This window comes from Ochotona curzoniae, unplaced genomic scaffold, assembly GCF_017591425.1.
Source record: "Ochotona curzoniae isolate NIBS_2020 unplaced genomic scaffold, NIBS_Ocur_1.0 contig_291, whole genome shotgun sequence".
Lineage (NCBI taxonomy): Eukaryota > Metazoa > Chordata > Mammalia > Lagomorpha > Ochotonidae > Ochotona > Ochotona curzoniae.
The window spans coordinates 973,902-986,388 of record NW_024465649.1 but is presented as its reverse complement, the minus strand read 5'-3'; the positions used below and the strand labels follow the sequence as shown (position 1 = coordinate 986,388).

General features: G+C 38.9%; 1 protein-coding gene across 10 annotated transcripts in view; it reads left to right on the top strand.

The window, feature by feature from the left end:
* Window positions 1-12,487, top strand: part of MIER1 (MIER1 transcriptional regulator) — a 67,366-nt gene that overhangs the window by 39,826 nt on the left and 15,053 nt on the right. For all 10 annotated transcript variants that reach the window (XM_040978405.1, XM_040978399.1, XM_040978400.1 and 7 more), the window contains 2 exons: window positions 10,908-11,059; window positions 11,729-11,810. In XM_040978405.1, coding sequence (XP_040834339.1) covers window positions 10,908-11,059; window positions 11,729-11,810 — 234 coding nt within the window. The remainder of the gene's footprint in view (window positions 1-10,907; window positions 11,060-11,728; window positions 11,811-12,487) is intronic.

Genomic DNA, 12,487 nt, shown 5'->3' with positions numbered 1-12,487 from the left:
TTCTGTAGTGTCAATTGTAATATTTTCTTTTTCCATTTCATTTTTTGTTTGGACCTGAATAACATTTTGTCAGTCTTGCTCATGTTTTCAAAGAGCGTGATTATTTCATTAATTTTTTTTCTCCAGTTTATTTCTTCTGCCTTCCTTGTTTATGTTTGATTATTTTTCTTCATTTCTTAAGGTGCAGTTGTAAGTTTAGGTTTTGTTTTTATTTTCAAGTGTTGGAGGAGGAGGATGGGGGAGACACAGTTGATTAAGAGAGAGTTCTGTTGATTCACTCCCCAAATGCTGCAGTTGCCAGAGCTGGGCTGGGCTGGTCTGGAACCAGAAGCCTCCTCCAGGTCTCCAAGTACTTCAGCCCTCTCTACTGCTTTCCCAAGCATTTTAGCAGGTAGCTGGACTGGAAGTGGAGAAGCCAGGACTGGCTTATGAGAGTCCTGTGCAGGTGGTAACATTCTTACTTGCTGTGTCACAGCACTAATTCATGTTTGGAATCTTTCAGCCTTTTTGATGTAAGCATGATTGCTACAAAATCCCCTCTGAGCACTGTTTTCACTGTGTTCCACAGATATTAAATTTGGATTACTGCTTATTTCAAGAATACGCTTAATATCCTTAGTTTCTTGCTTCATTAATTGGTTGTTCTGGAGTAGGTTGTTCAGTTGTCATAGGAAATAGTTCCCATAGTTTCTCTTGTGGCTGCTTTCCATTGTTTGCATTGTCTTTTGAAAAGAAGTTCATTATGATTTTTGTTGTACTAAGTTTGTTGGGGCTTTTTTTCTTGTTTTACGTATGCTCTGCCTTGGAGACTGTTGTCAGTGCTGTTGAAGAATGTGCATTCTGTAGCTCTTGGATGAGACACTCTAGGTGTCTGATAAGTCTAGTTCATCTAAGGAGCAATTTGCTGTTTCTTTGTTTTTGGCTGAATGATCTGTCCATTTGTGAAAATGCAGTGTTAATAGTCCCCTATTACTGCTTTGTGGACGTCTGATTTTGTAGGGCTATTAGTATTCTTTTATGTTTCTGTGTACTTTCATATTGATATACCCAATATATATATACTAAGAATTGTTATTTTTATCTTACTTCGTCGAACCCTTTGTTTTTATATAATGACATCTGTTGCCTGTCTTTACTGCTTGTAACTTAAAATATCTAATACAAATATAGTTATTTCAGTTTTATTCTTGGTTCCATGTTCATAGAATGTTTTATTCCATTCTTTCTGTTTGAGTTTGTTATAACTACTTCCCTCTTAAATCTTTGTACAGAGTGCTAAATTATTTCTCTTTGTTTTGAAATTCATTTTATTCATGAAAGTGGCTGTTTGGGATTTTTAAAAATTATTTGTTTTTATTGAAAAGTCGGATTTTACAGAGAAAGAGAGACAGAAAGAAAGATTTTCATCTACTGGTTCATTCCGCAAGTGTCCACATGGCCAGAGCTGAGCTAATTAGGAACCAGGAGTTTCTTTGGGGTCTCCCACATAGGTGCAGAGTCCCAAAGCTTTGGACCATCCTCTCCCATTTTCCCATAAGGAGGGAGTTGGAAGGGAAATGGAAGCGCCAGGGTATGAACTGACACCTATATGGGATCCTGGCATAGGACTTTAGCCACTAGGATACCACAGTGAGCCCTGTTTTGAATTTTTTAATCCAACAATTTGCAAATGTCAGTTATTATCTGGTTTTAGCACTCATTTTGTTAGTAAGGTGAGGTTATGGTACCTTTTTCTTTTTCTTTCCTTTTTTTTTTTTTTTTAGATTTTAATATTTTTATTTGAAAGGCAGATTTTACACTGGTTCGCTCTCTGGATAACCACAATGACCAGGGCTGAGCAGGTCCAAAGCTGGGAGCTCCCATGTGGGTATAGAGGCCCTAGGACCTGAGATGTTGTCCACTCTTTTCCGAAGCTGTAAACAGGAAGCTGGATTGAAAGTAGAGTAGCTGGAACATGAACTGCTACCCCTTTGGGATACTGATGCTAACAGGAAGAGGATTAGCCTGTTGAGCTGGCCCCGATCATTTTTCCTTGCAAATTTTTGGTGCTTCTTGGAGTACAGTGTCTTTTCTGCAAAGAAGGATTAACTTTTCCTACTCATCATAATTGATTTTGTGCCTATTATTGAAATTCTAAGTGATTTATTTGTTCCAGTCTGTGAACACTCTGCTATTGAGCACTGCACTGTGCCATTGTTTGAAGTTGGATTGTTGCTGTGTCAGGCCTTAAAGGGGTATCTAAAGTTCAGATTCGTTTCAGATATGCCATTTTTGTGTTGTTTAGAATAAACTGGAAATGTCTGAAAAGGAGTAATCTGTCCTCACTTCCAGGGGCAGAATAGTTCAACATACCTAGTCATGCGGCCTTCAGTGCTACAATTCACCCAACCCACGAAGATCAGTGCATCACAAGGGGTAACTCCGTAGTCCAATATTTTGTTGGCCTCTGAGGTGAACTCACAGTCCAAATCTGCCCGACAGGCACAAGTGATGCTGGCTATGCACAGTTCCAATTATGTGAGGCCATGGGACTCCACTTGGTTAATGGAGCAGTTCCTGAGGCTTTGTTTTCAGGCACTGGCACGAGAAGGAAGTCATTCAGTTCTACCCAGTGTTGAGTTTTGCCAGCTTGGCACTAAGTCCCGACATAGTACTTGCTTTCTGCCCATGTTTTTGGAAAGGGTTTTAAAAGTAGCCGGTTCTTAAAGGCTGTCAGGAAGTTGCATCTCATAGTCATTAGGCCCCACATCTGTAGTGGGGCCCTAGGGTCCATGTAAGAATAGAAATGATACACACCAAAAAAGTCTATCCCAGTGCAATCCAGGTCTGCACTTCATGCAGGGGATGTCTGGAGGTCCCATCTAGGCTTTACCTTGTGCTGCATCTCGCCATGGTGGGCCTGCCTCTGATCTGCAAGGAAAATGCCCCAAATTCCTTCCCTGACTGATTTCCCAACTACTAGAATCTTGGTCCACTATATGCCAGAGGTGAAGGAGGGAATGATGAAGCTACTCTTCTGAGCTGCTTGGCTATCAGAAGGCTCAGTCTGTACTGACTTAGGGATAGGGACCTATGGGTGTTGCCTGACACTGATTAGATTTCTGTCTTGACAGGTCTGGTACTAGATTTGGAGTTTAGGGCCTTTAATGCATAATTGAAGTTGATTTCTTAATGGGGAGATGATCATTGGATCATCTTGGCCAGCCACTGTGCCTTTTCCTGTAGATTTGTCATCAGTACCTGATGTTTGATCCTGAAAGTTAGGTAGTTAAAAGGAGAAGCTAGGGCTTGACATGATTGTTCAGTGGCTAAGTTCACACTTTGCAAGCACCAGGATACCACATAGGTGCTGGTTTGTATCCCGGCTGTTCCACTTCCTGTTCAGCTCCCTGCTTCTCTGGCCCAAAGCCTTCGGACCCTGTAGCCACTTGGGAGACGTGAAAGAAGCTCAAATCAGCTCAAGTCTGGCCATTGCCACCATTTGGGGAGTGAACCATTGAATGGAAGATCTTTCTGTCTCTCTTCTCTGTAAATCTGATTTGCCTCCCCCCCAAAACAATAATAATATTTAACAAAATTTAAAAATATTATAAGAAGCTAGATAAAGAATAAAATAAGGCAATTTGGAACTCAGGAGACAAATGAATTCAGATTCATCTTCCACTGCCTTTATCCTTGATAAAATTCTGCAGGAGAATCTAATGTGGCACCCTTCTGTGAGCAAAATGACCCTTGGCTGTAGGGTTTGAGAAGTTGATACAGGATGCTGGGGTAGGTTGCAGATAAACCAACTAGCAGATAAGGAATGGTGTCAACTACAAAAGCATCTTTTTACCTTTTGTGCACAAAAACAAACTACTCACCTTCTTTAAAGAGTGTGTGCAGTGTCGTACATGCAGTGATGGAGATGTTTATTTTTTGCTCCACATTTCAGCTTTATATGTTCAAAAACTTCTGGAGTTGTATAAATCTTCTGTTGCTTTTAGCATTCCCTTCCTATATCTTACTTTGTAAGGATACACCTGTTCTTAGGACAAACAACAGGTCAGAAGCAGCAAGAAAACACAGGCAATAAATTTTTGTGGCAACAGAAGATACTTAACAGCTTGAGCTTACAAAGAGAGAAAGATCTTCCATCTGCTGAATCACTCCCAAAGTGGCTGCAACAGGTGGAGTTGAGCTGATCTGAAGCCAGGAGCCAGGAGCTTCTTCCAGGTCTCCCATGCGGGTGCAGGGTCAAGGCTTTGAGTCTCCTTCTTCTGCTTTCCCAGGCAACAAACAGGGAGCTAGAAGGGAAGCAGGACTGCTGGGATTAGAACCAGTGCCTGTATGGGATCCTGACACATGCAAGACAAGGACTGTAACCAGTAGGCTACCACGCTTGGGCCCTCTTTGGACATTTTATAATTGAATGCAAAAATAATCTGCTGGCTTTTGTCTCTTTTGTAGTTAAGATTTATTGTGTTTTACTTTTTTTATGTCTCCAACCTAGATAAAATGTGAGAAATAAACCACATTTTCAACTTTTTAATGCTAATGTGATATTAATGCAAGGAATGCAAATTCAGTGTAAGTTCATGCAGTTCTAAGAAAACGTTCCCTTATGCTTTGCAGAATTTAACTATTGAGTTATTTCTTTTATGAAAAGTAAATGAAGAACTAAGAGACTTTTATTCCTTTTAAAATTTTTGAACAAGAAAGACAGTAGTGCCTATCCTGACAGTTTATTATTTAGTAGTTGGGTGGGAAATATAGTAGTTACTTAGCAAATATTATGGCTATAAACAGTTTATCTGAAAAATTGTATGTTTAAATTTAATAGCTATACCACTGAAATTTTTGTCTTTTTGTGTGTTCAAATATAATACTGAATGTAAATTACCACAGTCTTGATTTCTTTAATTTTTAAAAGATTTAATTTAAAGACAGTCACGAAGGAGCTGGAAGAGGGTAGGATCTAATGTCCTCTGGTTCCCTCCCCAAATTGCCCACAGTATGGGGTCTGGGCCAAGCTGAAGTCAGGAATCAGGAGCTAATCTTTTTTTTTTTTTTTAATCTTTTATTTATTTTACTATCACCGTTATTTTATGATACAGTTCCATAGGTCCCTGGAATTTCCCTTATCCCCTCCCCAAATCCCTCCCCGCCCCTGCCACTGTGTTCCCTTATATCATTACTAAAGTATAGTTATTCATATACAGTCATATGTTCATTATTGTGGGCATGGACAATGGCAAGAGAGTTTAAACGTGTCCTTACCCTATTCTGCCATCTTGTTTCTCCCGGGAGCTGATCTTGTAAGTCTTTCATTAGGTACAGGGATCACAGCACTTGGGCCACCCTGGACTGCTCTTAAAGGCCATTACCAGGAAGCTGGATTGGTGGTGGAGCAACTGGGACTCAGATCAAGCTAGTTGGGATGGTGGTACTACATTTCCAACTTAACCCACTACACCACAGCACCCATTAATTCTGGTTTAAGTTTTCAGTGCTAACATCATTTGGGAAAGCAATGTTTGTGTTTTCTTTTTTAAAGAAAGTGGTGTGATTGAATTTGAGAATTTAAGTTTGATTATGTAAAGAGCAGCAGATTTGTCTTAGCAAAGATACTGTTTTTCAATAGTTGCTTTCGTGATACCCAGAATTAATCTGCAGTTGAGATACTCTACCCATATAAAACAAACTTTTGAGGTTCGTATGTAAACTCTACTGTTTGCAATAAAAGTTGTCAAAGGAAGATTGCTCATTAGTAAACATTCTTAGGGAAAATTTTCAGAGGATATTTTGTATCAGTTTTATAAACACAGACTTTTTTAATAAAAAAAATCTACAGGAGTAAGTGTTCATGTTTTTGTTAGAAGAATGACATAAGGGCCCCAGTGTGGTATCCTAGTGGTTAAAGTCCTCTCTTTACATGCCCCAGGATCCCATATGGGTGCTGGTTTGTATCCTGGCTACTCCACTTGCCTTCCAGCTCCCTGCTTGTGGTCTAGGAAAGCAGTCAAGGTCAGCCCAAAGCTTTGGGACCTGCAACCACATGGGATACCTGAAAGAAACTCCTGGTTTTGGATTGGCTCAGCTCTTTCCATTTGCTGCCACTTGGGGAGTGAATCAGTGGAAAGAAGGCCTTTCTCTCTAAAAATCTGCCTGTCCCAATAAAAACAAATAAATCTTAAAAAGAATTACTTGATAATCAGAATTTCCCCCATATGTTTTCTTGAAAAAACATTTTTTTGAAGTAACCAAAGAGAGAGGGAGATAGATATTTTCCACCAATTTGTTCACTCTCCAAATGGCTACAATTTATCCATCTAGTCACTGACCAGAAATGTGAGTTCTCTGACTTGCTGTGGCTCATTTATTTATTACTGAAACTTTTTTTTAAATTGCTTTATTTTGACAATCTTTTGGTAGTTGATTAGGCCATAAAGGGTCAAGGGCTTCAGGGAAGTAGATAAGACTATTGTTTCACATTTTTTGTTTTTGGTTTTGGTTTTTTCCTGTATCTGGGGTAAAGGGAGAGATAAAGGGAGAAGCCCCACCCAGCCTCACCCATCCCAGGTCTCCTACGTGGGGCATGCTCCCAGGGTCCTGCTCGAGTTGTTTTGATAATTATTACTGGAACTTTTTGAGCTGTGTTCACCCCAACCAGACCATTTGTGAAGGGGTTTAATTTCCATAGTGATACTAGACAAGTGAAAAGCAGCCTGATTCTTTTTTTTTTTTTTTAAGATTTATTTTTATTATTTTTTTATTGGAAAGGCGGATATACAGAGAGGAGAGACAGAGAGGAAGATCTTCCGTCCGATGATTCACTCCCCAAGTGAGCGCAACGGGCCGATACTATGCCGATCCGAAGCCAGGAGCCTCTTCTGGGTCTCCCACGCGGGTGCAGGTTCCCAAAGCTTTGGGCTGTCCTCGACTGCTTTCCCAGGCCACAGGCAGGGAGCTGGAAGGGAAGCGGGGCTGCCGGGATTAGAACCGGCGCCCATATGGGATCCCGGGCGTGCAAGGCGAGGACCTTTAACCACTTGCGCCACCGCGCCGGGCCCAAGCAGCCTGATTCTTAAGGCAACTGATTTTTTCAGTTCTATTTGTGCTTTATTTATTCTTACGTACTTAATACAGTTTGTAACTAGACTACAGAAGGAATGCTGGTCAAGAGACTACAATGCACAGAGTAGCTCCTTGTCAGTCATCACCGCTAAGAATTATCTGACCAGAAAGCTCAGTAAAGTCAAGATTGAAAATCCTGTACTGCATAAAGTGAGAACTGGATGAGTTATTTTGAGTAAAAAAGAAAAAGCCAAGGGAAAACACCTGATTGGCCCATATTTCCAAACTTTTATGCTTGTGTGACATAAATTTGTAATTGCTGGAAATTAAGTGGTGGATAGAAAAGGCTATTTGAGTACTTTTAATGAACCTTTGGCAAGTTATTTTAATTCTTACAGATCTTAATTGAAAAAAAAGAAACAAGTGCTGTTAGTTAGTGCAGATTCAGCATCCCTTATGCAAAAGCTGAGACCAGAGGTGTTTTCAGTTTTGGAGCATTTAAGGTTTCAGATTTCAGTCTGTGAAAGTACTAATTAAACAAGCAAAAGTCATTTAACTTATATGGGAAAAACTGTGGTTGGCAGGTTAAAAAGGCTGTGTCATTGATTAGAATGACTGTTTAAGAATATGCAGATAACTTTTGTCATCCCAATCATTGTACCTTGTTGTTAATTAAACATTAGTATTTTGATCCTTACGTTAAATCTTCATTTATTTATTTGAAAAGTTAAAGTATGAACAGAGATCTGTCATCGGCTGGCCCACCATGACTGGACCTATGTAGGCCAAGTCCAGTCCCAGAGCCAGGAACACAGTCCTGGTTTCCCACCCGGTGTCCTGAGACCCAACAACCTGATACAGTGGTCAGAGAATTTTCCTTAAGCATTTGTAAAGCTGGTAGCTAATAAGTGAACATTTATTCATTGGGAATTAATTTCCTGTATGTGAAAAGTTTTTTGGTTTTGTTTTGTTTTTTATGGTTTTATGGTATGGTCTCAGCTTCTTCCTATGTCATTTTTTTCTTTCCTCTGGTCCATGTGTAACACACCTCTCCTCCTTCGTACCTGCAGCTCCTTAAAGGTTTCCTGCAGCTAGATACATAGAATGGATCCAGTGAAATTGTTTTGACAAATAATTTTATTAAGGTGACAAGCTCCATTTAATGTTTCTAATTCTGTTCTGGATCCTAAAGTAGAAAGCTGAAAGATGTATCGATGCTTTGATGCTTATGTGTACTCCCCAGATGAGCATCATCGGGACCCTAGCTTATATGTGCTGAAGCAGTCTTTAACAAGATACCGAAACACTTCCTTGTTCTTGAATTCCTACATTCTAACTCTTCTTGGAGCCACATATAAATTGTCATCCAGTAATATGAGGAGGGTATATTTGTGATTGCTTCCCAGAAGTTCTAAAATTTTGGTTTGGAAATGGATTTAAAAAGACATAGTTTCAGAACATTTCATTACATTTTAGTAATTGAGATTTTGAAAATTCAGCATCTTCATGCCATTTTATATCATTGCATTATCTTTCTATTACTATCTAGTTTTTAAAGGTTTGCTTATTTCTGTTGGAAAGGCAGGTTTACAGAAAGGAGAGACCAACAGATCTTCCATCTGCTGGTTCATTCCCTGTGTCCAGAAATGGGTCATTCCAAAGCAAAGAGCTGATGGATTTTTCTGGGTCATCACATGGGTGCAGGGTTCCAAGGACTTGGGCCATCCTCCACTAATTTCCGAGGCACATTATGGGGAGCTGTGTTGAAAGTGGAGTAAGCAGGACTCTATCTGGTGCTGCATGTGGTAGCTTAATGTGTTATGCCATGGTGCCAGACCCCACTATTTAGTTTTAATTTTGTTTTATATATGCATATATTTGTATATACGTATATATACTTATTTGTGTATATATATATATATATATATAAATCTTTTTTTGGTCTAATCATAACAGTATAGCTGCTTTTATGATCTTAATATTCTAGTGATTCCATAACAGATTTAAAAACAGCTACTGCCTATTTAGATTAAAGGCATAATACCCATATTTTATGTAGAGTGAAGGTTTAACTAGAAAATAGTTTGATCTGCTGGAACCAGGAAAGGCAGGGTTAGGGTTACTCTGTGTTGTTCTAGTTGTTCCCACGTTGTGATTATTATTAATTGTGTAAAATTCAGTGAAATATTCTGAGGTTAATAGAATAATCAGGGCTAGTCTTATATGTCTAGCTAACCGTGATTCCAGGGATTTGATTTGTTAATTGAGACATCTGACTAGGGTGTCGGCTAGGCTTAAGTAACGATATTTGTAACCTATAATTACTGGGGTCTTCAGAAATTCTTATATCTGCCAAGTAGTTTATGCTTGTTACATAGGGCCAGATGTAGGTAGGGCTTTTTATATGGTCTTATTCATCCCATACTCATTGTAAGATGAAAACTACAGTTAGCTGGGCCAGGCAAGCACAGGGCAGAAGTCAAAAGCTGTATACCCAGATTCACCTGTCAGCAAGGTTTTATTGTAGTTATGATTTAGAATTGCACGAGGAAGTTTGGAAGAGAGTAGCAACCGTTACGGAAAGTTTTCTAGATACCATCTTTGAAACTATAGTTTAGGAATATCTGTTTTAGGAAACAAAAAATAATTTTTCTGGGTTCAATTCTAAATCAGCAAATTCAGCACAGCTTTCCTCTTAATTGCCTAAATGTTTTTAAATTATCATTATTCATTTATTTAAAAGGAAGAGTTACAGAGGAGGGGAGACAGAGAAGATCTTGTATGTTCTAGTGTGCGCTCCAAATGGCCACAGTGACTGGGGTTGGAGCGAGGACTGTGGGGCTTCCTTTGGGTCCCCCACAGAGGCCCACGTTCTGTGCCATCTTCCACCGCTTCCCCAGAAACATTAGTTGGGAGCTGGATCAGAAGTGGAGTAGCCAAGTCTCAAACTAGTGCCAAGATGGGATGCTGGCATCAGAAGAGCTTTACCCACTGTACCGCAATGCCAGCTTCTTAATTAACAGCTTTTAAACTGTCTTTTAAATCACTGTTCTAAGAATTGTGTTGCTTTTGCTTCTGTGATTCCACTCTTGGTGGTCCTTCTACTTTGTCAGTTCCTTCTTAACTGTATGTGTTTTTATCTTCCTGTAGTCTAGAATTCTACAAACTCTGTCCTAGGTCATTTTCTTTTTTTTTTGCCTTTTTTAATTTTGGTGAGTTTTAAGCTTTAACATTATAGAAATTATGATAAAACTTGTCTTGTGAAATATGGCTTTTTCTTTTAATGAAAATCTTACAGATGAAAGTACATTTTCAAGCAACCCAGAAAAATATAAAGAAATCGAAAATTGCCCTCAAACCACACTACCAGGAAATGAGCAGCATTAATTATGATGTACATTTCTTGAGACATTTTTCAAAATAGTTATTTTTACTAATATCCATTTGACCTCAGTTTCTGTGTTGTAATTATTTTAATGAGCATCAGATTCCTAAAACTAAGTGGAGTTGTTATCCCCCATTTCACAGGTGAGGCAGAGAAAAAGGAAGTCACTTGGCTCAAGGTCATACCAGTAGTAAGTGGTGCTACTCAAACCAAAAAGCTTAGAATGTGATCAACTTCCAACTAGAGACCAATTCTAAATAGGAGTAGTATCAGTCACAGTTCAGAATGCTTAACCAACAAAGGCAATAAATGTTGCACTGGGAATAAGCCATGCAGGTGGTGGAACCCCATTTCACCACTTGTTTTTTAGCATTAAGTTATTAAGTTGTTACTTGTTCAGTGATACATTAAACAAATTCCTGCAAAAACTGGCAATTTTTATTAACATTATGTGTTACTATTTTAGTTTATGAAAATGATGATCAGCTCCTGTGGGACCCTGAGTATTTATCAGAAGATAAAGTAATTGTATTTCTTATGGATGCATCTAGAAGAACAGGTGATGAAAAAGGAGTAGAAGCCATTCCTGAAGGATCTCACATAAAAGACAATGAACAGGTATGTAAATGACAAATGACTGTTAGAATTTCTCCAAGCAATACAATACACATTTATAAATTTTAGTGCTGTCATTTCATTGTTATGTTTTGTCTATCAGAATTCCTGTAATGAAATTGACAAAGAATCTGAGGTTAAAATCAGTGAAAGATGCTCATTGTTAGCACCCCCACTGATGTTTCATTTTCCTATATGTAGTTTTATTTTGGCTTTCACTGTGACTCTGGCTATTATCAACTTATTCATCTGCGGTAATGTTTATTATATTCTTGGAAAAACTAGTGTCTGTCACAAATTCATACTTTTTTTCTTTTGTAATTTGTTTAAAACTGTAATAGCTCAAATAGCCAGAAATAGGAAATTCTGATTTATGTACAATAATTTCTTTTTATTTCTAAAATCCTGAAATACTATGGCTCCAAAGTTATGGATATTTACTTTCCCTTCTTGATATATATCTAAAGGTAATTAATTATCGAGAGTGAATGTCTGGTTCTTTTTCCATTGTATTCCATATGTTACATTCAGGAAAATTGTCTAGAAGGGATTAAACCAAATACTGGGTACCAAAAAAACCTCTGTTCTCTTAAACCTTTACTCCCTTATGAGATTGTAGTATTGAACTGTTCATAGTATGAGTCATATATATGAAGCCTTTTAATTTTCTAGGCTTTATATGAATTGGTCAAATGCAATTTTGATACCGAAGAAGCATTGAGAAGATTAAGATTCAATGTAAAAGCAGCAAGGGGTAAGCACATATATATTAAATTTTGTCTGCAATATTGATTTATTTACTTTTATTGCAAACTCAGATTTAAAGAGAGGAGGAGAGACAGAAAATCTTCTCTCCGATGATTCACTCCCCATGGCCGCAACGGCTGGAGCTGAGCCGATCTCAAACCAGAAGCCAGGAGCCTTCTTCCAGGTCTCCTGCGTGGGTGCAGTCTCTCAAGGCTTTGGGCCGTCCTCAACTGCTTTCTCGGGCCACAAGCAGGGAGCTGGATGGGAAGCGGGACTGCTGGAATTAGAACCAGTGCCTACACGGGATCCTGGCATGTTCAAGGCGAGGACTTTAGCCGCTAGGCCACTGCGCTGGGCCTTGTCAAGATTTTGTGAAATTAATGTTTGTAATTTTTCTGCACACATCATAAGTTTAGTAATATTGATCTTTTAAAACACATAAATATTTGTAAAATGAAAGAATTGTATCAAGCATTATGAAGAATGGAATTAAAGGCCACCTTTCTGTGATAAAATAAAAAGCCAGGGCTGGCATTGTGTTGTAGCGTCTGTGTCACTGACTTCCCATATGGGTGATGCTTCTTGTCTTCTGCTGCACTTCTGATCCAGTTGCCTGCTGATGTGCCTAGGACAAGCAGTTGGCTGATGGCTGCCGCCCATGTGGGAGACCTGGACGAAGCTCCT